This window comes from Marmota marmota, unplaced genomic scaffold (genome assembly GCF_001458135.2).
Source record: "Marmota marmota marmota unplaced genomic scaffold, marMar, whole genome shotgun sequence".
NCBI lineage: Eukaryota > Metazoa > Chordata > Mammalia > Rodentia > Sciuridae > Marmota > Marmota marmota.
The window spans coordinates 26,380,798-26,406,960 of record NW_026000057.1 but is presented as its reverse complement, the minus strand read 5'-3'; the positions used below and the strand labels follow the sequence as shown (position 1 = coordinate 26,406,960).

Genomic DNA, 26,163 nt, shown 5'->3' with positions numbered 1-26,163 from the left:
GGTGGGTAGGCAGAAGATGGGGGCTTTGGAAGATCTCAACTGATTGTCAGTTTTCTCGGTTATGTATTTGTGTTGGTCATCAGCTGAAAGTGAGGAGTGAGGGGGAGGTAGTGTTTGAGGAGAGAGGACAAAGTGTGAAACATTTGTCTAGGAGAATGGGAGAGTGAGCAGATGATGAAAATATAGTATGACTTTTTGGCAGAATCCAAAGCCCACTTGTGTTCTGTTTTCATGAATTTTGGATGAGCGCATCCAATATGGCTGTTTCTAGCCATGTTCCACTTCAAGGATTCAGAGGTGGTAGAGGGGAATAGTGACCAGTAAGTTCCCAGAAGTAAGAGAAGAAGGATGAGTGAGCTGAGGATATAATGTAAGGATTATTTATAAAATTAGACATTGAGTTTATGCTTAGGGAAGAGGGAATAGGTAGCTAAAGGACAGTAAGAAATGAAATTGGTAAGTAAAGTAGCTTTTTTAAATTTTGGTGAAGGATTGTTAAGCAAGAGATCCTACGGAAAGTGAGCAGGAAAGACAGAAAACGTTAAAAGGCATGTTTGAAATTGAATTTTCAGAGAGCTCGTAATTAATGGTAAGGACAAGAGCCAAACCAATATGTCTCAACCTTTAATGGGTATATAAATCAACCAAAATTCTTGTTAGGGAGCACATATTGTATCAGTAAGTCTAGGTGGGCAGAGTCTGAGTTCTGCAATTTCTGTCAAGCTCCCAGGGTGTTGGTCCAGGGATCTCACTTTGAAAGGCAATAATCTAGCGGTAAATTATCACCCCCTGGAGAAATTTAAAAATACTGACTTTAGACCTCTTCAGATTAGAGAATCAGAATTTCTATGGGTCAGAAGTTTCTCTGGATTGAGTTTAGAACTTACACATTACAAATGCTCTCTAAGTTTTTCTGTTATAAAACCAGGGTTGAAAACCTCTGGCCTAGAATGTGTGATCTTCATAGCCAAGATTGTTCTGGGAGAAAGGGACATGAAACTGAAGGGCCACGACATTAAAAGTGTCATCTTTGAGGCTGTTAAAATAATCAGAAATTTTGTTGGATGGAGTAACTATAAGCCCAGAAGTCTGTAGATGACTATAGGAAAAAACACAGATATTAGGTGATATCTGAGGGCATTGTCACTGGCTCTTGGGTTCTGTGCTCCCTACTGGAAGAATCAGGCAGAGGCACAGTGTAACAAGACTGTTGGGGGAGGGGTTCTGCATGAATGAGAAGGGAAAAGACACTGACCCAGAGTTGCAGGCAGGTACAAGCAAAGGACAAAGATATGTAGCTTTTATGGGCATTCATGGGGCAAGTAGGAACCCAGTTTTGTGATGTCATCACATGTAGAGGTGGGGGTTTGGTTGTACATGTAGCTTCTTCTTCGTCAGGCTAATTCATGAGTCCCCTGTCTCATTACCCTCTTAAATCTCCACCTAGAGCTATATATTTTACTATGCTAATAAGGTAAAGGTGACCTTGAGTTTCTTTGGTGACTATTCTTCACATGAATTTGTCTCTCACCACCTGGAGCTGCTCCTTATCATCTGAGAAAATTCCTAACGTTATTTCAGAACCAGGCAGACGGTTGTTCTGTCTCAGGGGCCTTGACGTGGTGATTTTGCTTTGTCTGGCTCCAGCTTCTCGGCATTTCTGCTGACTACATAATCTCAGAGGGCTGAGCTGACTTCTCAGCCTCCTGTCTCCTGGCTTGTTCATGGCCCTGAAGACAAGCTCACTTTTTAACTCCTAGTTTTCCTAGATGGCTACTAATAACATAAGACTGAGAGCTAGGCTGCCTGTCTCATCCTGCCCTGAGAGACTTTAATCCCTTAATCCTAAAAAAGTTCTGCTTTTCATCATGAGATTCGGAGCAAAAAAGAATGAACTGAAATAGACAGTGTGGAACAAGGACACTTACCTGATGGCCAGGCCCAGGTTAGTTGGACTTTGGAAATCAAACATCTACCACTTGAGAGGACTCCAAAAGAAATATCCAAAAGGAGCTGGGCTTAAGTAGGAAAAAGGTGAAGTAAACAATCTAAAATGAGGTTGAAACTTGGGAGGTTTTGCTGCCGGATATCAAGCCAGCATGGAAGGGTTTCAAGATTTGGAGCAATGGAGATGTGTAGCACAACCAAGGATCATATAGTGCAGGAGGTGAGGGATGACCTGCAGCCCTGAACTGAGCCTCCCCTGCAGGTGATGTTCTCAAAGCAGAGGACCATGGCACAGTTGGTGGTACAGAGCACTGTGGGGAACTGAGGGAACTTGCCAGAAGCTGGGGAAGAACCCTTAGCTCTCCCTTTATTCTTATGGCTATTTCCTAGCTTTAGAACCCTCTATTTCTTCCAATGAAGGTATGTAAGCCAACCAAATATGGAAAAGATAAAAGCACAGCTTCTGAATTAAAGAGGTCATTATGGAGGAGAACAGTGCCCTGCACAGGACCCTGGAGCCTCCACAGCATTGCAGGGGATGGGGGACTTTTAGGGGTTCCAGAGGCTCAGGACAAAATCACTGATCCAAAATTGGTGAGAAACAACCAAGTAAAATGTGGCATTATGTATGATAACATAAAGATCATATACCCAGCAAGTACGTATGTTTCTTTAAATCTTTTGTCAACCATGCATATTGAACTCTTTCTTCCATGTAATAAACCCTTCCAATAAACAAGTATGCAATATCCCTTGAGATTTCTTTTTGTCAGTTGTGATTAGGATAACTTAACTGTTGTTAAACTGATGTCAATTTACATAGAGAAGCCAGAGTTTTGGACAACCATGACTTAGTTAAGTTCTCCAGAAGAAAACCAAGAGCCAAACATTTAACTGCAAGTAGATTTTTAAGGAAGTACTCCCAGTAGAGCTCATGAAATGAGCAGAGCAAGTGGGAGATAAAAGGCGAAGATGTCTAGGGTAAATTTAGTCAAGGTCTCACGGTCACAACATTTCGACTGACCAAACTCTGAGGAGTTTCAACTCAGTTCTGACCCAGTTGGACAGTAGGCATATTTCTGCCCCCATTGGTCAGTGGTTAGCAGAAAACCTGTGAGGAGAAGTTGTGAACTCTCCAAGTGCCTGAGAGTTCATGAGTCTGAGGGATATCCCTCAAAGAACAGGAGATATGGATCCTTGAGAAATAAGCATATTAACACAAAAAGTAGGGATCCAAGACCAATAGAAATGGAACCCAAGAATGCCTTCTATAAATAGAAAGCTTTCTTTAGGATAGTAGCAGAGATAACCCAGTTAAAGACTAGATTCAAAATATATGAATGTCTACTTTCAACTGTCTTCAAGGAGATTTCAGACTGGATCCATTTTGCTACTTTCTCCTGTGTATTTCCATCAAGATCATAATATTGTACTTGGACCAAACTCTGAGAAAATCCACCCAGGTCCAGGGAGTATGAGTATGTATATCGGATACATCCAAGCATGCTCCTAGCTGAGTATATTCTATATTTGAAAACAAAACACACACTTTAAAAATCTCCTGTTTTATATGGATTCCATTCTCTTTCTCACTACCATTAGAACAAATATCAAGAGTGTTTAACTATTCCAAAATTTACATTATTACAAATAGTTGCTCTAATCTGCATCCCCATCCCTCCTACATTTCAGGATTGTGATTGGCTTTTGTTTTCCCCTTTAAAATGTTGGTCCCTTTTGTAAGGATTAGAGGAGCATTATTTGAGACTCCCTGCATTAGACATAACTTAGAACTGTGCTGTGTCAAGCCCACTGACAGATTTAGAGATTAATTTTTAGACCTCTTGCAGTGCCAGAGAAGCTCTTTAAGATTTTGAAAATGGCAACAATATTGACTCCCTACCACTAAAGGTTGCTTGTATCCACATCCACTCTAATGCAAAAGGAAATTTTAAGTGTGGTAAATATCAAGGTTGTTTTTTGCTTTATGGAAAAACCTGTGCATCATTTAAAAAGCCAGAATATGATATAGTTTACCCTCAGGAAGGACAGCCTGTACAGGTTTATTTCCCTCCTTTTATTCAGCAAGGATAACATCACTGCTGCTAAATTGATATCATTTGCATAGAAAAACAATAGTTCAATAGTTCTGTACAGTCATGTGTTAGGTCAGGTTCCCCAAAAGCAAACCATGAGTGAAAGATTTGAATAGTACAGGTAGAAAAAGAGAAATCAGAGTATGACTTATGAGCTATTTTGATTATATTGAGGATTGGTAGAAAAATCTTTTTTTTCCCAAATATTTTGGCTTAGATACATCACCAAATATGTGTTTTTGCTACATTTTAAAGTCTGAGCATTTTCAGGGAAATTTAATCCATATGTTGCAGTGAGGCTACACGTAAATCATCCAAATGTTATTTTGTTAGAGCTACATAATGTCGAAAATGCCTTTTTTATAGTCCTTATATTCTTTTCTGAAAAGCAGCAGGTAAGTTTGCCAAGAGTAAACAAATCAAATAGCAAAAGGTTTGAGTTCAGTTGGAAATGCTTAGCCTATTATTTTTGATTGGGCTCTGAACTTGGCAGTGCACATTCCAGGTTCCTGCCTGCAGGGCAAAGTGAAAACAATTTGAACACTGTATTTCCCAATTGGTTCATTGACATTTGAGAATAATGTAGTACAGACAGAATCAGCATGTTTGGCAGGTGAGTGATACTTAACATGACCTCAGAAAGTTACTTCCCCCTGGTTTGCAGAAGTTCATAGCATGGAACAATGTTGTACATATAAATACAAATGGAGATAGGCAGCCATCGAGGGATCCACACTGGGGATTTATCTGTTTGGGTTTTTTTGTTTTTGTTTTTGTGTTTGTTTGTTTGTTTGTTTGTCTGCATCTTTAGGTGGAATGGTTGAAAAATGAAGACATAATTGATCCTGTTGAAGATCGAAACTTTTATATCACAATCGATCACAACCTAATCATAAAGCAGGCCCGCCTCTCAGATACTGCAAATTATACCTGTGTCGCCAAAAACATTGTTGCCAAGAGGAAAAGCACAACCGCTACTGTCATAGTCTATGGTGAGTGTCATATTTGGGTGTTCTCAACCTAGCTCATGTCAAACTGCAGTTTCTCATTGTTATTTTAGAGTCTCGAGTCAAGGACACTTCTCAGTCCCTATTGCCGTTCAGTCCTGTCTCCCACAGCTGCTTCCCTGATCCTCTTAAGAAGAACTAGACTTGGCCATTGCTAGTCCTTTGTCAGTCAGTTCATAGACCAGTAAAGGATGTCTATGAGGGCACACTGCTTCCCTAAGCTTTCACCTGTCCATGACCTGCACCACCCAGGTCTGGATTGAGCCTAGAGGTGGAGGTGTTTAAGCAGCCCACTGATGCATCTGTGGTCCTAGCTCAGCCCTGTGATTGTGAAACCTCAAGAAAACTGGAGCTAACCTGTTCCCCAAACACCACAGAACAACTTGACATCCATAGAACTTGCTTTGCTCCCTCCATAGAGGCACAGAGATAAAGGCAGCCACGATCGAGTGACACTCATTCTCACGACTTGGCAAAGTCTCACGTGAGGACGTTTTCAGGAAGCTTTTCCCCACTCTAATCCAGCTCATCTCTAAACCTATCATTTCTCCTCAAGTACCAACCAATTTCACACTACATTTTAATGTGGCATATCTGCTTTTATCTCCATGTGCAGTTTAGCTCTCGGTTGTCTTCTAGTCATTTCTCAAGTGGTTTTAACTCCCCTGCTAAGCTTTTAGCTTTTTTTGTAGACCGTGAGACTGGGATGTGTATTTACATATTTCTCACCATGTTAGACTTACAATAAGTCTTCATAGCATTGTGGATTTATTGTCCCAGAGAAAATTGCACATCCCTGGGAAATATTTTGAGGTGGTGCTCCCTCTTGCATGACATGCCCAGGTCTCAACACCACTCAGAGCATAACAAAGATTGCATCCCTGCCTCCATGGTAAATGATATCCGGGGACTTGGTGTCTGAGGGACTGAAAGAGGGACAGTCACTGGCATGTATATGGTTCATGGTACTTACTGCAGGTAGTGCTCAAGTAGTTAAGAATATAGCACCTCAAAATATGCCATTCTGGATTATTAACCCTTTTTTTGAATTAAAGACACTTGAAAAACAGCATGTACAGAAAGATCACTCTAACCTTCCTTCTTTTTCTTAAAATCAGGAAATTAAATTCTCATATGAAAGGTGTTTTCCATATCCTACAAGGGAAATAACATCCTTACCATTAAGGATAGGAATTGGAGACTGAGATAAGTCTATACTGATCTTATTAAAATAACACTAAATCCTTTAACCTCACCACATAATTTTGTTACCTTTTCAAAACTTAACACTCTTTGTCCTATTCATCCTACAATATTTAATTCTAATGCCATTTTAGGGTATTCATTTCTTTATGAAATTTCCTATATATTGTATTAAATAAATTTATATGCTTTCCTCCTGTTTTATCTCTTATTTAGTTTAATCAGGTCCAGATGAAAAAACAAACCTAGAAATATTGAGATTAAAATTTTGCCTCTCCTGCCATCCCAGTGGATGTGTGGTTATGATGTAAGGAGTTATGAGAACAGAAACATTATGATGTTCCAAAGGCTGAATGTAGTGATGCTTTAAAACTGTCACTTTAATTACAGGACAGATGCATACAATTTTTTTAATCCTCTGATTACTCTGAGGTTTAATTTCCTTGTCCAGAAAACGACTATGTTGAATCGTAAGCAGTTGTGTTTCTTAAATCACAATAAAATGTTTCCTAGTTTTTATCTTTGTCTAAGCTGCCTGAAAGACTTGATTAACAGCATTTGAAATGCAAAGTAGAAATGGGGTCCAATCACTGCATGTACCAATCATAAATAACTAATGAAGGCAGACTATATATAGATGTATTATATAGATATTTAACACACATGCAAATCTCTTCCTATGCATACATCCTTTCAATATCTATAAATGTAATGATTACATTGTCTTAGGAAGGAACAAACATTAGTAACTTAAGCATTTTGAGATAAGGTCAGAACTAAGGTCAGGGATCATGTATTCTAGGACTAGATCCTCTACTAACTGTCCTTTTTAAACCAAGATTCTCTGAGCCCTTGTCTCCTTTTCTGTAAAATGAAGGATAGAGCCTTGGATTTGCAAAGATGTTTCTGTCTCTAAAAGTTTCTGATTATTTATTTCTCATTAAAATTTGAGTAGAGTAGTACATGTATCCTACAGCCCTAAACAATTGCTTGACAATAGGCCAGTAAGCCTTTTATACAGGCAATTCCATGGCATGGGAAGTGTTGCTAAGTTGAGCAGGTTCAATTGCTCGTTAGAACACTTATCCTTTTCATGGCTTCATGAAATAGGTTGTTCAAGGCTCATAGGCTGGGATCACTAGAAGGCCATAGAAAAACATACATCTAACCAGTATTTCTTATTTTGAGTCTGTTCTCTCTATTTTTTATTAGTACAATTTTTAGATTACGAATATATAGCCAGTAGAAGAAATTCAAAAAACATAGAAAAGGTCAAAGAGGAAAATAATTATAATCCTGTCATCTTATCATCTACAGACTCGTTTGTTAAAAAAATTATATACATATGTATATATATATATATATATATATATATATTACCACTGATATTTCCTATGCATATATTGGATTTTAAAATAAGGGATACACATGTATTATCTTTACTTAAAACATAACTTCGCAATATTCATATACTTTAATATATGAATAGCCTTCTTCAGCATCATTTTTAATAGCTGCCCAGGAGTCTTCTCACACAAGCTAATATAGTATAGTTTATATTATCACTTTCTGTTTTTGAACATTACAAGTGTTTTAATTTTTTATTTTATATATTAAAAAAGCTCTGCTGTGAAAGAAAAAAAAAAACTTTTGTTTGTAAACAAACTCATGCTTATTCCCAATTGGATGGGTTTCTAGCAAATAAGAAGTTGAACAAATGATACACATATATGGTTTGTATTACTTCAATGGCTAATACACTTTTTTACTATCAGAAGACAAATGTATATACTAGTTGTACCATATTTGAACTACAGCAAATAATTTTCCTTAGAAATTGCTTTGGCATAGTAATTATGTGAACTCACATTATCAAAATACTCATAAACTAAAAGTATTCCCTAGGAGGAGATCTCTGAAGGTGAATAGTCTCTGGAGTGTTAGGGTGTAGGTTTTATAATCGTACATGTACTGACAGCTCCATCAAACACCATAATTAGGTTTTCTACACAAAATAGGTGTCCATTTCAATTATGTAAACTAATTGCCAATTCACTCAAATTGCTGGTCAATTTAGAACTCTAACACTATGAGATTTTATTTTTTAACTAAGTTTACTTTTTAATTTGTGAAACTAAAATTTCTTAAGATCTTATAAAGTTTGCAAGTGCTAAAGAAAAATAACCAATCATCTGCTCCTTTTCTTTCAAAAGGCTAAGTGATTTTTATTTTAGTTCCCATCTTACAAATCCACTTGTGGCATCGCATAAACATGTAAACATTTATTATTTGAGATAAACTATCAAAAGTAATTTTGGGAGCTCAACTAGGTAAGGGGACAGATTTTACTTTTAGAGAATATTAGCCAAGGAAAACTGAGCACATTATAATTTATTTTTCTGTATAAGTAAATTATGGTAAATAATTTTGTGTATCCCTTTGTTTAGATTCTTCAATTATGCAATAAAACTTTGAAATGATGCCCAGAATTCCTCTTCTAGCTTTGAAATTTAGATTTTTTTCAATGGTCACTGGGAGATGACTTTCTATTTGTGTGTTGTGTGTGGTTTGTGTGTCTGTTACATAACACATTTAATCCATTTTTTACTGTTGCCTCTTTTCAGTTAATGGTGGCTGGTCCACCTGGACAGAGTGGTCTGTGTGTAATAGCCGCTGTGGACGAGGGTATCAGAAACGCACAAGGACCTGCACCAACCCAGCACCACTCAATGGCGGGGCCTTCTGTGAGGGGCAGAGCGTGCAGAAAATAGCCTGTACTACACTGTGCCCAGGTAAACAAACAAGTCCTTTTATTCCAATTGTCTCCATAATTCTAGAAAGAGTTTTAGAAATGAATACAAAAGCCTTACTTTTGAACTAAATCTGTGATAAACATTGTTTAAATCTATTCTGTATTCATTATTTATATTGCTGAGAAAACAAGTACCTTCCTCAAAAAGAATAACTTTGCTATCTCAACATATAAAATATTAGAAAACAGGAAATGAAACATGTGAACGTAATCTCTTTATATCAATGAAACTTCTAGAGCCAAGATTGTAGGCTCTAAAATTCAAGGAATTTAAACAGAATTGAAAAACCATACATTTTAAAAATAACAACCCTTGATCTTCAGAAAACCATGGAAATGAGTTGAAATTGCAGTTTAGAAAATACGTTTTATTGAAATGTTTTTCTTTTCTGCACAAGGTGTCAGTTTTTGGGCAAAGGCAAATAAAATATTTGGAATGAATTAAAAGGAAGTCAAGGCTTTGTGACTTATAAGTTAATGGATTTTGAAAATACAATGCAGTCAGCTCTTTATTATCTGTACATATTGGTCATCTGTTTTGTGAGTTATTTTCAGTGGTACCTGAAGCAAAATTGCATCCCTCTGCCTGTTAGCATTTTTAATACTATTTCATATTGCTAATACACATAGGCAAACTGAAGTTACTATTTGACAAAACCAAAATATATTAAAATGCCTCATTATACAATGTATCCCAAAGTTAAGCTACAATTACTTTGAAATAATCAATAAATTTAATATTTTCATTGGGGTAGTTATTTTGTTGACAATTTTATTATTTAGATACATAACCTCCTTACTTCTCTTTACCTAATTTTGTTTTGTCCATACTTAATAGAACATTTGTCAAAAATGGGATGGAGAAATAAACAGAAGTGAAAAATAAAATCTATATGTTATATTCTCATGCATCGATTTCCAACTATCAAAATAGTTTTCCACACTGAAACCTTTGAGAGCTTTTATTTATGGAACAAATTTTGACACTCAGCTAGACTTAGAATTTCAAATTTTATCTTGCACTCTCCTATATTTTATCTAGGTGCTGACTCTCGCAATTAAAAATGCACAGATCAATTTGAGTTAAAATAGAAGTGTGTGTGGCATGTTGTGTATGTGTGTGTGTGTGTGTGTGTTTCAGTACACCAGGATGTTCTATGTCAAAGCAAGTGTCTTTGCTTCAGATGGTGGGAGTTGCTTTTGTAGCTAACTCTGTATGGTAGAAATAATAATGCTATCCTCATTTTTTTCCTGCAAGTGTGTTTATATCTTTATGCACAGTATGTATATTTACATAGTTATTAGACCATGGAATCATATAGATGTCCCAAACTATGTAAACTATTAACATTTTTATAACTTTTTATCAATATCCAGATTTTAGAGGTTTAGATGTTCAGTAAATAATGTTTGATAGTATTATACATGGAAACCTAGCTAATCATAATTAACATGTGTTTCACTAAAAAATCAAACATTTTAAAACTTGTAGTACAATATTTTTAACCTATTTCTGTGAAAAAACTAAAAGATTCATTTTAAAGTAAGCCAGTTAAATTTACTATGTATTTTTTCGAATTGGGACTTAAGTAGAATGTTTTTAAAAGAGATATCTTAGTTCATTATCATTGAAATTGATCACAAGTCAGCCACCAAAATTAGAAAGAAAGTGAGCCAATTCTAAATAATGCAATCATGGCAAAAATTAGAAACTTAGCTAAATATTATTTTTTTAAATAAATAGGAATGGATCCCAATAGCTTAGCAGGCTGAGGCAGGAGGATCACTAGTTCAAAGCCAGCCTCAGCAAAAGCGACTTGCTAAGCAACTCAGTGAGAACATGTGTCTGAAATGCAATACTCTACCCAACAAAAAAAGGATACATCATCAAATAATGGAATCATCAAATAATAGCCTTTTAAAGAAGGCATTGGCAGAAGATTTCAGCTAAATCATGCAGTCTGAATAAAAAAAAGGAAAAATTAAAAGTATATAAAATATAGATGGAGGTGAACTGATTATTTGGATGGATGGATGGATGGATGGATGGATGGATGAATGGACAGATGGAGTGACAGAGCAAGAATGAGAGATGAATAAATGAATGAATGGATTTCTTCCCTACTATACCAATCTTTTTTTCCAACTTGCACGTAAGTTTGCTTTCATTGTTCACATGTTACCATGAATGAGAGAAATTTGGATCCAAAAAGAGAACCCTAATTCTCCATACAACATCCAGAAGCTCCCCCCAGTAGAAAAAAGGGCGGCACTATAGCATGCATTTACGCAGTTCCTGGTGACAACTTTGGTTTCTGTGTGCCCCAGTGGGCCTTCCTTGGCTCCTCAGTGAGAAAACAGTCATATGACATTCAAAACTATTCACAGAACTCAGACTGTGTACAGTACATCAGATAAACTTTCTGGTGCTTGAAATTAACGTAATACTTCTCAGTGGGGTATTTTCCTCCATTTTGTGTTTTGTTATGTTATACTCAAACTCTGCCCCCTTGGCCCTTTGAGTAGCTGCTTCTCCCTCTGACCTGATGCTGGTTTTCTTATGGCAGTGGATGGCAGATGGACCTCATGGAGCAAGTGGTCTACTTGTGGGACTGAATGTACCCACTGGCGCAGGAGGGAGTGCACAGCACCAGCTCCTAAGAATGGGGGCAAGGACTGCGACGGCCTGGTCTTGCAATCGAAGAACTGCACCGATGGGCTTTGCATGCAGAGTAAGTGGATTTGAGCAAAGTACAGACGCTAAGGGGCCTGGGATTAAACCATTTGGATATCTTTGAAGGAAATATTAGAAATTAAGAACTCTTGGAACAACAATAAAAAATGCAATAAGGTAGCAATATCCTAGTTCTCTCTTAAAATTGGAAAAAGCTAATCTCCTAGGAACCAGAATGAATAATAACTATGTCTAGTGAACAAATGACACGCAGCATTGCTTTCCATGAGCAAGGAGTGAGTTAGTCATTTTAGTGCAGGGGCTGTCATTCTTTCCACACCAAGGAACCATTACTCAGTTTTATTAGCATGCACAAAAGGGCACCCTAAACTCCTCATAGAATCAAGACATGACTTCCAAAAAGTGAGCAATTTATTCATAACCCATGCACCAAACCAATGTCTATGAAGTGTAAAATATATAAGGATTGTGAACGTTTCTGCAGGTAGATTTACCAATTCATAATATCTGTTTAGTAAGGATATCTCACAATTTCTTAAAGTATTGAGGTTGTGTGAGAAATTATAATGTGGGTATGATTTAATATATTTAAAATACATAATGTTAATAAAATAAATTTTAAAAATGAATGCATAAGAGTGGCACAGTGGGTAATATTAACTTCATAACCTCCATTTTCATGTCTTTGTTTCTTAGATGTTTTTTGTATTTAGATTTTCTTAATGACATGGTAATTTGATTTCCATACTTATATACTCTTACCCCTTTACTGAGAGCCCTTAGCTGTTCACAGTTTATCATCTTTTTTGTGACCATGAATGAAGGTGCTAAGAATTGTACTGAAATTGCACCTGTTCAGATGATTGGATCAAAGTGTTGCATTTGGATCTGAACTAATGGTGGCCAAATGTTGACATTTCTTATAATGCATTACAGATTGCTTGCAGAATTCAAGCAATCAAATGTATTTGTGTAGAGCAATTTGTATTTATTATTTAGGAAAAGTATTTTGTTTTCGCCACACATATGAAATTCTGTTTACCTTTCAGAATCTATACACTCAAGGAACTTTAAAAGGAAATCTCACTTAAAATGCAAATAAATAATTATGCTGCTCACACAGTAAAAATTCAATCGGCCTCTATTTTTATGTTCCCCACACATTGCATTCTTTGAGAACAGGCTGCTGAGTGCAGCGTATAGCCTCTGATTATGATTGGGGCCTGCTACTGTGCTTCTCACTAAGTTTGTATCAGAAATGCTAGAATGAGAAGAATACAGCTGTTTTACCAACCATTTATCCAGAGATACAGGGTTCCTCCCCTATGCTGGAGTTTAAATTGAGAAATAAAATAACAACATAATATGCACAAGTTATTTTGTTTAACAATTTTATGATGTGGGATTCCTCCTTTACTATAGAACAAACTGTTTTATGTAGTTGAAAAGTAGCAATATTTAGAGTTTTTCTGTTTCCCTCTTACACATTTTTTTCCTTTCTCAATTTAATATTTCAACCTTGAATGCTTTAATATCTATTGTTTCTACTATCCATATTTAATAATCCTCACAACAACCTATTTAACAAGGATTGCAATGCTACAAGTTGGAACATTGGATCATTTCTTAGTTATACAAAATGAGTCTTTCTAAATTATGAAAAAGAACAAAAGTAGAAAAAATTATCATTTAATATTTTACTTTTGGAGAATTAGTGTCTTAATGTATTAATAAATAGTTCATCAGCAATACTGCAGTAAATCTCAAAATAAAGCTAGCCTAGTTACCATTGAAACAGGTATAAAATATAATCTCTGAATCTACTCAAGTATATATGCATATAATTCTGATGTAAATGTAGATATACTGTTGGATAATTTATAGTTCATGGTGGATGTGAGTGGGACTAAGTTGGTCAAACACAAATATGAAATAATCAAACTAAGGCTTTCATGGCATGGAACTCTTTAACATCTAGATCATTCCTTATTCACAGTCAAAGAATTTTTTCTTGTGACTGGATATTTGCCAATAATTATTGTCTGGAGTTTGTGTGTAAATAGGGAAAATACATGAGACTACAAGAGGGGTTTGGGGTTTGTTTGTTTGTTTTGTTTAATTTTTATCAAGTCTTTTGTTAGACTGAAACATTTTGATGTTTGGATTAAAATCATTCAGTTAAAAAGCTGTTTCCTTGGGCAGCTCTGATTTGCTATCGTAGCACACCTACTAAGTCAATAAACCCTTTCATCTACCCCCTTATATCTACTGTTATCCAACAGAGAATTGTAGTCTATTCTACTATTGATTTCCTCAGTGATAAAAACCACAGAGATATTGCTGTGCTGTGTAATTACAGTATTTTACAGTGAAAGCTATAGTTTCTGTTTACCAATAAGCTTGGTGTTTCTGGCCAAAGTCTTTCAAAGAAATAATATTACTTGGGACCTTTACTTTGGAAAACAAAAGACTTTCTTAACAATGAAACTACATGGTTTACAAGAGGGATGAGGTTTATAGTAGGAAAAAGAACAAAAGTAGAAAAAACAGGCAGAAAATTTTCATTACCAATTAGAAATTATCATTTAATATTTTACTTTTGGAGAATTAGTGTCTTAATGTATTGCAGCAATACTGCAATAGAGCTCAAAATAAAACTAGCCTAGTTACCATTGAGCCAGGTATAAAATATAATCTCTGAATCTACTCAATATATATATATGTAAAATTCTGATATAAATGTAGGTATACTGTTGGATAAGAGTAATCATAGTTTATAGTGGATGTGAGTGGGACTAAGTTACCTCGATATGGGTGGTAGTGTGTAGCAATTTTTTAAAAAAGCTAAATTGGTAATACAATGTGAAATATAGAGAAAATGTGATTGTCAATGTTTATTATTTTATTCAAAACAACAAATTCAGACACACTTCTTCCTTAACCACTTACCTTAATACAAATAACTTTGGTTCAAAATAGTGGAAATATTGGATAAAACACATACATAGAAAGGGAGGGAGGGAAATCCTCAAGTTCCAGAAATGCAGTTGCTATTCAAAGGGAGAGGTAAGTGTGGGCCAGCAGGATAGCCAACAGGAGCAGTAGACATGGGAGTAGGTAGGTCTCAGGGCCAGGAGTTAGGGGTTTAGTTTGGGCAGAGAGGCAGAAGCCCTGGCCTTGTGAAAGCAAAGATCTGAGACTTGAAAACAAGAACCTTGAATAAAACTGAATTCATAAATAGCTGCCTCACCATGAGAAATGACTAGGATATTTTCACCCACCAGCCCAAGAAAACCACAGGAAAATTCATGGTAGGTCAGAGGAAAACAAAGTCTTCACTTAAATAAAACCTATAGTAAAACCACATTAGTACACCCAGCTCTGGCATGCTCTGGTGTGGATATAGTACAGGCAGCAAAAACAAAAGATGTGTAATTAATGTGTTGAGTAAAACTTCTGGGGCACTAGCAGAACAGCAAGCCACTCATCTGGGTCCCTTGTACAATTGAAGTGCATTGGTCTATGACAAAAATAGCTCACCCCTGAAAATAAACTTATAATACTAAGTTTCAAATCATCCAAGAAAACAGTTCACTGTAAAGCAGAGTCTGAAATATACAGTTAGCATTTTAAGAACATACTCATAGCAATCTGATCAAGACCCTATACAAAGTAAAAATGAAAAGACAGACTATGTTTTAAATGTAATGTAAATACAGTGATAGAAGAGAATATTGTTAAAAGAACAGACACATTTGAGGGAAAATCAAATGAAAGTCTAGAAATTAAGCATGATGACAAATTTAAAATGTAATGACAGACTAAAAATCAGACATAGCTGTAGATAAAGCTGAAGGGAAAATTAGTTAACTGGAATGTAGCTCTCAGGAAATTTCCTACAATACAGGGAAGAAAAACAAAAAAAAATGATTATGTAAAAGAACTGTTAAGACCCATTGGAGGACAGAGTAATAAGTTGATGGGGCTGTAGCTCAGTGGTAGAGCTCCTGCCTCGCACATTTGAGTTACTGGCTTTGATCCTCAGCACCACATACAAATAAATAAATAAAGATATTGTGTCCATTTACAACTAAAAAAAATATATTTTTAAAAAGTTGCACATTTATTACACAAGAAAACAACACTTAAAAGATTTTCAGACAATTGTATAAGAGAGTACCCACTACCCTCATTGAATAAACTGCCAAAAATAAGAACTGGCTCTTTAAAATGCTTGCAACTATGCACACACGCATGGAAAGGTCTCAACTGAGAATTTTCCAGTTTTCACATACTATTCAGGAAAACAATAGTAATGTTATTTGCACTAAATTTTAATGACTCAAATGTTCCAGTTAAAATGTTAAGACAAATGTAAAAGTTGAATGTATAAGTTCAAAATAAAAATTTTAAGGGCTGAAAAGGAACAAAAATAAAGAAAGAAAGAAGAAAACACATAGTGAATGCCAACAGTAAATAAGATGCTAAAAATAAATCTACGTATTTTGGGGACCAGAGTATAGATGAATTAAACTCACCTATAAAAGAAATTAAAAATTATAGAGAAAAAATCCAATTTTATACTGATTGTGTGTGGTATACTTAAATCATAATTATGAAGAAAGGTTAAAGTTAGGAAATAGAACCTAACAGTATTTATCTTTAAATTTTCAGTTAATGGCCTTGACCATCTAATTGGACTTTCTTTGTTCAATTCTATTTTACGTTGTGACTAAATAACATACATAAGATATTGTTCTTGCTCATTGTTCTAATTCATAGGATTATTTTTCTTAGAAGTTATAGTTTTTAGAATGTTTAATTTTCAACTGAATAATCAAAAATTATCAAAATTGTTTGCTAGCCTATTGATGTCATGTAAGACATCTTGAAGCCCATGTATTTCCTCAAATAACAATAATTGAAATTTTTCATCAACATTCTTGAAAATAAATTATAGTATTATTCAGTATTTTAAGTACATAATAATGGAAATGTTGACATGTGTAGTTAGATGGAAACTCCTATACTTCACTAATAGGAATACAACTTTTTATAATTATTTGTGGAAGCAATTATTCACAATGTAAATCAAGAGCTTTAAAATTGGTAAATGGTACCCTTTGACCCAGTAATCCTACTTGAATGACTACACTTTAAAACAATTAATATAATTGCTAAATACCTAAAAACATACATTTCAAATATTTCTATAGTATTTGTTTTCTATTATTATAAAAATTTAAACCCAAAGTCCAATGTTAAGGTAATGGTTAAGTAATACATGGTACTCCTATAAAATAGAACATTTACACTGCCACTGAAATATTCATATTTCACATAGAAAAGCAGAATATGGATGTATACATATTTTTGTCATAACTGCATAGAAGTATGCTTTTTGGAAAAAGATCAATAAAATTTATGCATTTTCTGGGCTTATGAGAGTGCATGTAATGTTTTCTACATAAAAAATGCTATATTCTAAACATTCTTTATATGTAGTATTTGATTATGTTTATAATTGTAAATAACATTTTTGAAAAGAAATGTGGACAATAGGCTAGAGAACAGTAAGCTCTTAGAAGCAGGGTTCTCTGGATTCGAGGCTGAACAATATCACTGACTTATTCTGAGAATTTGGTCACATTGGCTTAAATTAGATTACCAAGAATAGTGTTTCACAAAATACCTGCAGAAAGCCCTCATTGTATAAAACCCTAGGTGGCAAGAGCTACTTATAGCCAGTAAATAAGTATTTTAAAGACATGGGGGTTTGGAATTGAATTATAGTTTTGCATTATTTCCCAGTTGCCTGTCATATACATATTACTCTGTCCTTGCAACTCTCTTATTCTTAGACTGTTGGATAAATCAAATTCCATGCATGATTCTGTGTAATTTCACTTATGAAACAAGATCACAATCTTTACGCAATTTCAGAAGTTCCACTAAATTTTTCAACCTTTCATATATATCACTCTGTATTTTACATAGTTTTTATACACAAACACACACACACACACACACACACACACACACACACGCTCTATAGTCTTTTGGCCTAAAAAGGTAGTTTCCACTTTAGAACCTTTATTATGAACTTCCATAAATTGGTAGAATTTAACTAAAGGCTATTATTAAAAGATAATTAGAAACCTTTAGAATCATTATGCCCCAGAAAGAAGTTGAACATTTTTAGTTTATAGGCATGTTGATAATTTTTTTAAATAAACAAAAAAATTTAAAAACCGAAGTCTTTTGGAACATCAAATGTCAAGGACTGCATTGAACTAGAAAGAGCAATGACTGAGGTGTTTTACATTATTGAAAATAACAACACATGTCTAATCACTCTGGTATGAAAAAGGAAACTTAATATTAACAGCAAATTTCACTGTTTTTATTTCATAGTAAATAAATAGTACTACAGAATAGTGCATCTCATTCAGAAGGCCTTATTGGAGAGCCCAATAAACTATCTATCCTTTAAAATATTTGGATTTCTTTATTATCATCCCTAAAATGATAATAAAATAGCACTCCCCCCCCATTTGCAGTTTTTTTTTTTTTAAGTAGGATTACATGAAATAGTTCTAATGAGACAGAGAAAGGGAGGTAAAGATGGAGAGGGAGGGAGAGAAAATTAATGAATGCATGAATGAATGAATGAATGAATGAATAGGACATAGAGATAAGGAAAGTAAGAAAACCCTTAATAAACCTTCAAAAATGCTAAGCCAACAAATACATTTACCTTTTATGTTCAAATAAAATCATATTACAGAGATCTGATAACTTTTAACTTTGATAATCTTTATAATGAGTTTATTATAAGACCTATTTTCTCATGGTTGGATATAATAGTTTAACCCATGCTTACCTTTTCCTTTTGAAAATAGCAATCTAAAGACCGTATATGTGGGTTGGTCCAGAAATGGGGATTTATCTATATTTATGAATGCATTCAATTAGATTATTACATTCCTGCAACTATTCATAAGGATTTTAGCTTTTAATCCTATTTTAGGTTTGAAGTTTCACATGGGCATATGTAAGAGTTCAAATCTGATTTTAGAATTACTCCCTTCTTCCTGAAGAGAGCTTATGCCACAGAAGACAAATTAAAAATTGCAATTTACAAACAAGAACTGCCTAGAATGGTGTCTGCATCAGTGAACTTCCTGACTTTGGGAAATTAAAATGTTATGCATTCTGCAAATTTAGCACTTTCTACTCATTAAAACATTTACATGTCACACAGCTCTTCCATTAATTCTCGCCAGAGGAAGTAGCAGAACTCTCCATGTGTAAATTTCAGTGTGGACACGCTGCATAAGAGGGCCCCCAGAATCTCAGGTGCATTTAACGTGGGGAAATAATTAACCTTACAAACCATCATGTCCTGACTTCAGAATGATGTGTTTATAACCACCCAGGGTAAGATTTGAGAAGGTGCTAGTCAGTTCCCAGTGAAATTCTTGTCAGCCCAGCAGTTTGATAGGAAAGCATAATTGTGAGGGTTAGACAGTGAGTGCTTTTATCTGTAGTTTGGAAGAAGCTGATGTCATCGCCGTGTTTGTATAGTTCTTGATACGCATAGTGTCCCAGATGGCAAATAAATATTCTGTACATGGACTGCCTGCCCCACACAGTGCTTGACAGTCTCCGGTATAATCAGTGTGGTTTGCTTTTTTCCTTTCTGCTAAAACATTTCCCTGCTTTTGAAAGCAGGGATGTGGTTAGAAACTTCAGCCCATAGAAACCTGATGAACACCTATAGAACCCCAAACAGGTTAGTGTGAAGAGACAAAAGCAAGGTCTTCAGAGCTCTGAGGGGACCCAGAAAGGTCACTGTGCAGGCAACAGATCAAAGCAGGAGGGCACATGGGGGCAGGACAAGGGTGTTAGCTACATTTTCCTTTTGGCCTATAAGTCTAGTAGATAGGATGATGTATTCTGGGATTCAGCCACTTTACTTTAGGCTTTTCCATTATTTTACTTTTTCTATCAGATACTTTTCCTGTTATGGAGGGATAGGGATACCATTACTTTTAGATTTAATAATGCATTGTTCTTTTTAAAAATTGTTGATGGGGGGCTGTTGTAGAGTGCTTGCCTAGCATGTGTATAAGGCGCTGGGTTAAATTCTCAGCACCATATAAAAATAAATAAATAAATATAGGTCCATCGATAACAAATAGAAATATTAAAATATTAAAAAAATAAAATAAAAACGTTGATGGGGATGGAGTCTACTACATGAAAACACTTGAAGAGCTGAAGTATGAGGATGATTTTACTGAACTGATGGGTTTCAGACATTTATGTTGTACATACTATGAGTCATGAGATAAGACGTTTACATCTTGGGATGTTAATTCTATATTATTCCTTTTCAGAAGGGTATGGTTAGTTACCATCAGGAATAGGGCTATGGCCAACTGACCTCTGAAGGCCAGGAAAGCAGATTAACAATGGCAAAGTTAGGCTACTGACAACAGTGATAAGCAAATGTTCTTTTCAGTGTGCATTGTCTTGTCCTAGAATTTATGTATTCATTTATTTGTAGTTCCTTAAGTCCCATCAATACATAAACCCTCAGAAGAGTGGTAAATTATAATAAATGACCCTGGGTGTCTTTGACAGACCTGACCTTTGACATCATTAGTGCAACCCTGATGGGTTTGCAAGATAAGAACTGACCTGAAAGGAAAAAAGAGAATCTGGATGTGTTTATTTTGAATGGCCCTTGAGGTTTTAGTAAGAACATTTGCATCATAAGAAATGTAATTGGGGTGAGAAAAATTCCACATTGTGGCTTAGTGTAAAATTACCAGTAAAAAGTAAGACCAAGCAGGCAGGTCAAGGAGAAGGTGGAATCCATTGGGAATGAAAAGCCTTCTAATGATAGGATCGTAAAGTCTTATGAGGTTGTCTAGTGAAGTAGGTAAATAGGGCTAAAACTAACTCAATATTTGGTCATTTTAAAACATAATTTTTTATTGAAAATAGTTAATGTACTTATAAACTACAGTTACATCAGATGCATAGCCTGCATATTCATCCCTGTATAAAATATGAATCAGAGCATATTTTAAATTTTTAACCCTCCCTACATCTTAAAATTATATGCATTAAGGATGTAGACCAGCTTTATATTGAACTATAACAAGTAAACCTTGAAGGCAAGATAGAACGCCTTATAAAACTTCACCTCTCTCCATTTTGACTAGGGGATTGGTACTTAATATAAAGACAGATAACTTCATATAGACTCTCCTTTCAGGTATTCCATAAGTGGTTCTCAAATTTTGGATGGCATAAAAATTACTGTATCTTACATTTTGTTCTCAAAGGAATTTCAGATTCAACTTTAATTCTATTCACTTTGCACCTTAATGTACTGATGTCAGGCCCTGCCAAGTGGCTTCTTCAATCTTCTATATTAGGCATGGCCATCCTGAGACAAAATCAACTTCAAGTTCAACTTAATTAACACCTAAAGAAAGAAAAAAATAACTTTATAGACAGGGCTATTGATAAACCCCTATTAATAGTTCTCTTTTGCAAAGAAGAAACTCAGGCATAGAATTGAAGCAAGCTACCCAATGCCCACAAGCAAGTGCCACAGCCAACATGTAACCCCAAATCTGTATCATGTTTAAGGCTATTCTCAAGCAGGCTCTGGGATGCTGGACACAAATGGCTGCCAGATTTTATTGCTTTAAAATGAGAATTCCTCTGATGTATAGTCTTTCCAGTTATTAATATTTATTCCTTTTCTCCTGATGATATCATTCTTGAAAGAAATGATGTTTCTCCTTTAAATATTTTTTAATGTAGGATTTTTTGACAAATTTAACAAGATTATTATATATCCACAGCAACATAGTTCCAGCAAGCTTCTCCAATTACCTTGGGCCAAAGTTTGATGCACCTGTTTACTTGCCCCACTCTTGAGACAAAAGACACTACTAAGATATTGTCTCATTTGAGGAAGAAAACCTCTCTATTTCACCTTTCTAAATTTCAAGAATAGAGATGTTTCAAATGGAGAGATATTTTTCAGTCTAAATCATTAACATTAGCTCATTTAAACATGGAATTCCAAATGAAGCCAGGAAAATATCAAGCCATTTTCTATAATCTCCTTATCCTTCCTGATTTAAATCTACTAATTAACGTTTACATAATCCAGTACTTACATAGTCCAGGGCTAAAGCCTGAGGGCTGAGATTTGACCCTTGCTCTGCTGCTTCACCAGCTTTAAATATTAGACAAGTCCCTTTACCATTCTGTGCTTAAAAGTGTTAAAACAGGAAGTTCTAGTCTATGATCTGTGATGATTCCAAGATGATAGAGGCATACACTTGTCCTTGAATTTAAACCTGGCTGGTGATGCTTAGAAGTTGTGACATTTTTTACATTGGCATATTTGCTGGATAATTTTTCTATAAACATTTTACTCATGGCATAGAAACAGTCTGTATTACCTTTTTTAAAAAATTTAATCATGAAACCATGATCATTTTTGGTTATCAACTACTATATATACCACCTAAAAAGAAAACCCTTTTAAAGACTAGAAAAATAAAAGTACTTGCTGTTTAATGGGAAAAGAGAGATTTACACTTAGTTTCTGGCATTTTTTCCTGAAAATTCCCTAATATAAGTCCACTGAATAGGCTACTCCTGGCATATTACTAAACAATTACTAGATATTATCCATGTGCATAAAGATAATGTGTTGTTACTGCAATATAAATCCAGGACAAGTTTTCTTTCCTTTAAAAAAATAATTGGACATGGGCTTTGATCTTTTAAAATAGTTAGACACTAGCTGAAAAATATGGACAATGCTGCTCCTAGTTTAATAGATGAATGTCCTAGGACAAATTAGAAAAAGTCCTTCCTCAAGTTACCTTAACACCACCAGCCAAAAAATGGCCAAGTGTGGATGAAGGGTGCCATCCCAGTGTAGGAACTTGCAAAACTTGCAGGTGGTCAGTGCTACTGATGAGATAGCGGAAACCAATTTCAGTTGGTTGAATTTTAAAACTTTGTACAACTTTGAAAATATCACTTCTCACCTTTGGGATTCAGTCTCCTCTTCTGAAAAAGATTGGACAAGATAATCTCTTGAAATGATGTTGTGAGCAATTTTAAGCTGGCTTTAAAGCAAAAGGATTGTTGTACTAACTGTCCAGGATGCCTGCTCTCATTTTCCAACTGTTTGTGTCCTCACTCACTTTTTAATATTTCTCTCCACAAACAAACTTCCAGCCCCTAGTCCTCCAGATAAGGAAAATCTTCCCAAATTTTCCAGGGGAGCACAGCCCTGGATTGGCCTGCAGTGCCCTTTCCCTAGCTGTGGGCCTATGTTTTTTCTATCAGTCCAAGAGAGGTGACAATGTTCTCATCCATGGAGGTGCATTTTGTCACCAAAAGTTTTTCCATAGCAAGACTCCCATCACAGGACATATCTTTGGCCCTCCTCACTAAATACCAAAAATAACCCCCTAGACCTTGTTATTAATACAATAAAAAAAAAAAAAACAGTGCCCCTGCCCCTTCCCAGACATCTCCTAGAAAAGTTTATCTCCTGATTGAGAGATACTCTGTTAGAACCAACTTTCACTCTGACTCTGGAAATTTGCTCTTGAACCATGTCACTATACCTTTGTCAGAAGTGACAAAGACCAGGTATAAACCCCTTTGAGCAGAGAGGGTTAAAGAGTACATAGGACTTAAAATTATATTGCTCCTTGTCTCTGCAACAACCAGGGAAACTGAAATTCAAAAACTTCCTAAGTTTCCTCATTAAATAATAGGCTATATATATATCAACTCTACAAATAAAATCTCTTAAGAATTCATAGTGTAGCTTAGCAGTATGCATCATAATGATATAGATATAATTGCTTGTCATTTGTTGATTGCCTGCAATATATCAACACCTTCCAAATCTCATTTATCCTTTCCACAACAATGGAAGCAAGTATTCATAGCCCTTTACACAGATTAGACAACTGATGCTTGGAGAAGGGAATTGGTTTGAGCAAGTTCTCACAGTTAAAGAACTTGTAGAGCTAGGATTCAAACTGAAGTTCACGAGACTGAAAAAACTCAAAGTTCACATGTGTTCCACTGCTTTGGCCTACAGCCTTGGTGCTTTTTCAGTCTGCCTTACTTTCAAGTAGCAAAAAAGTTAACTGAAATCCCTAACTTAGGAACCTGCCTGTCAGAGAGACACTAACAATTATTTTGTGCTGTGTTCTCCCAGAGATGTTATTTTTCATTATTGCTAGGACTACTCTCAGCAGGGTTACCTCATTAGCTGAAGAAAATGTCCCCTGTTGTTCAGAGACATGCGGATCAGATGGACAAGCATAAAAACAAACTCTGGAAAGTGATTCTGTGTTCCCTTGGTTTAGGGGATGGAACAGTAATCCCTTTCTTCTCTGATTTCTTGTCTCCTAAGTGATGTTTTACTTCTGTAGTTGCAGAAGTTTTTTGAAAGGGATGGAAAATTTTTTATAGGGTTGTCTTCCAAAACCCTTTATCAGTGTTTCCATAACAGAGTAAATTGGGGTGTTGAGCTTTTGCTGAGCACACTTCATACTGTTCTGTTTTTAATTTCCCCATGTTGGAAAATAATGGTTTGGCTAGATTGGTCCTAATTGTTTATGAGGAATAACTGGTTGTGGATGAGATGTTTTAAATATATATGTATGTGTGTGTGTGTGTGTGTGTGTGTATATATATATATATATATATATATATATATATATATATGTGTGTGTGTATATATATATACATATATATGTATATATTTTATTTTAGAACAACCTGAAACATAAATACTTCATCAAATATATTGATACACCTATTGATGTACATCTCCCAAGCCACACATTATAGAATTGTTCATAAAAGTCTATCACTTGCCTCCTTTTGCAGTTCATTTTCTGTAGAGACACCAAAGTGATTATTTTCAAAATTAAATTCAATCACAGGATTTGCATTTCATTGGAATGCAACTGAAACTCTTCCTCCTGAGCCACCAGGCCTACATGATCTGGCTGCTACCCACCTCTTGGACCCTACCCCTCCTTTTCCCACCTTACTCCCTACCCTCTAACCACTCTGTTTCTTTGTGAGGACTTTTACACTTGCTGTCACTCTCCTGCAACCTTATTGCCTCCTGATGTTTATCCTGCTGGTTCCTCATCATCACTTAAATTTCACTTACAGCTCAAATTTCATCTGAATAAGAAAAAAAATTTTCCCTCTTCTCTAAGTTGGCCATCCCTTTATTTCCAATCATAGAACATTCTTGTGCTTTATTTTTAAAAGGACTTTTTCAATACTCAAAATTATTTTACTTCTGTATTTTCTATTAAACTAGAACATAAGCTCCATGAATGCAAGAAAGTATCTCTGGTGCCTAGAATAGAAACCAGAATACAGAAGGGTTCAAGAGCATTTGTTGAATGAATAAGTTACTTCTAAGTCTGTTGTGCCTGGAATTAAATATGTCTCATAAAATACCATAAGGCGCAAGTACATTTATTGAGTGATCCAAATCTAAATAAATATGAGAAAGTAGAAGTTAAAATCAAAATTATAAAGTTCTTTTCTATTATTATTTGATCTGCCTGTTAAGAACAGTAATTCTGTTGGGGAAATAAGGATATAAGCAATGGAAAACTCAGAACTGCTTGGTGGGGTAAAATTTCAGGCCATGTCATTAATCTCTGGACATAGACTTCTCCTCTTGTAAGAGTTACTCTTCTGCTTACTCAAATATGCCCCTGTGGGTCCTTACCAAAATTTTCCAGGTGAGCATCAGAACATTTCTAAATATCCTAGTTTATGCTCCTGCCCTTGCCCTCTCACCTGTAAAAAGTGAGTCTTTTGACTACCTTCTACATAGCAGCATCATTTCCAAACCCCTGACATTGTTATCTGGTCTCCCCCATTTGCAGTGAACTTGTTTTGGCATAAGTCTTTGGGTTCCTAAAATAAAGCCTCTATCTGTCCCAGATGTCCTTTTATTGAGTTCATAGAATACAAATGGAAAAAGGTTATTACCAGGCAAAGATGTTTAAAAATGAAAATCAAACCTAATACATGGACTCAGACAACTAGAATAAGGAATATAATATTTATAAAACTGAGTAGGAGGTTGCAATCATTGCTCTAAAATAAAGCATTAAAAATTAATTCATAGCAAACCTATCTGTGCTACAGCAAGCCTTCCTTTCATTAAAGTAGCGCTGCATGTGTCTCCAGAATGAGTTCCCAAATAGGTAAATAGCTCGTAGGAACTGAGTGCTCTGCAAACTGCAGAGGGGCTACCTGAAGCATGATTTAGAGTTGCTTTTAGTATTAAAGCTT

The 26,163-nt window shown here is 35.3% G+C and overlaps 1 protein-coding gene across 2 annotated transcripts in view; it reads left to right on the top strand.

Annotated features, from left to right (window-relative positions):
- Positions 1 to 26,163, top strand: part of Unc5c (unc-5 netrin receptor C) — a 344,358-nt gene that overhangs the window by 263,190 nt on the left and 55,005 nt on the right. For both annotated transcript variants that reach the window (XM_048813645.1, XM_048813646.1), the window contains exons 5-7: positions 4,855 to 5,035; positions 8,878 to 9,045; positions 11,633 to 11,797. In XM_048813645.1, the coding sequence (XP_048669602.1) occupies positions 4,855 to 5,035; positions 8,878 to 9,045; positions 11,633 to 11,797 (514 nt within the window). The remainder of the gene's footprint in view (positions 1 to 4,854; positions 5,036 to 8,877; positions 9,046 to 11,632; positions 11,798 to 26,163) is intronic.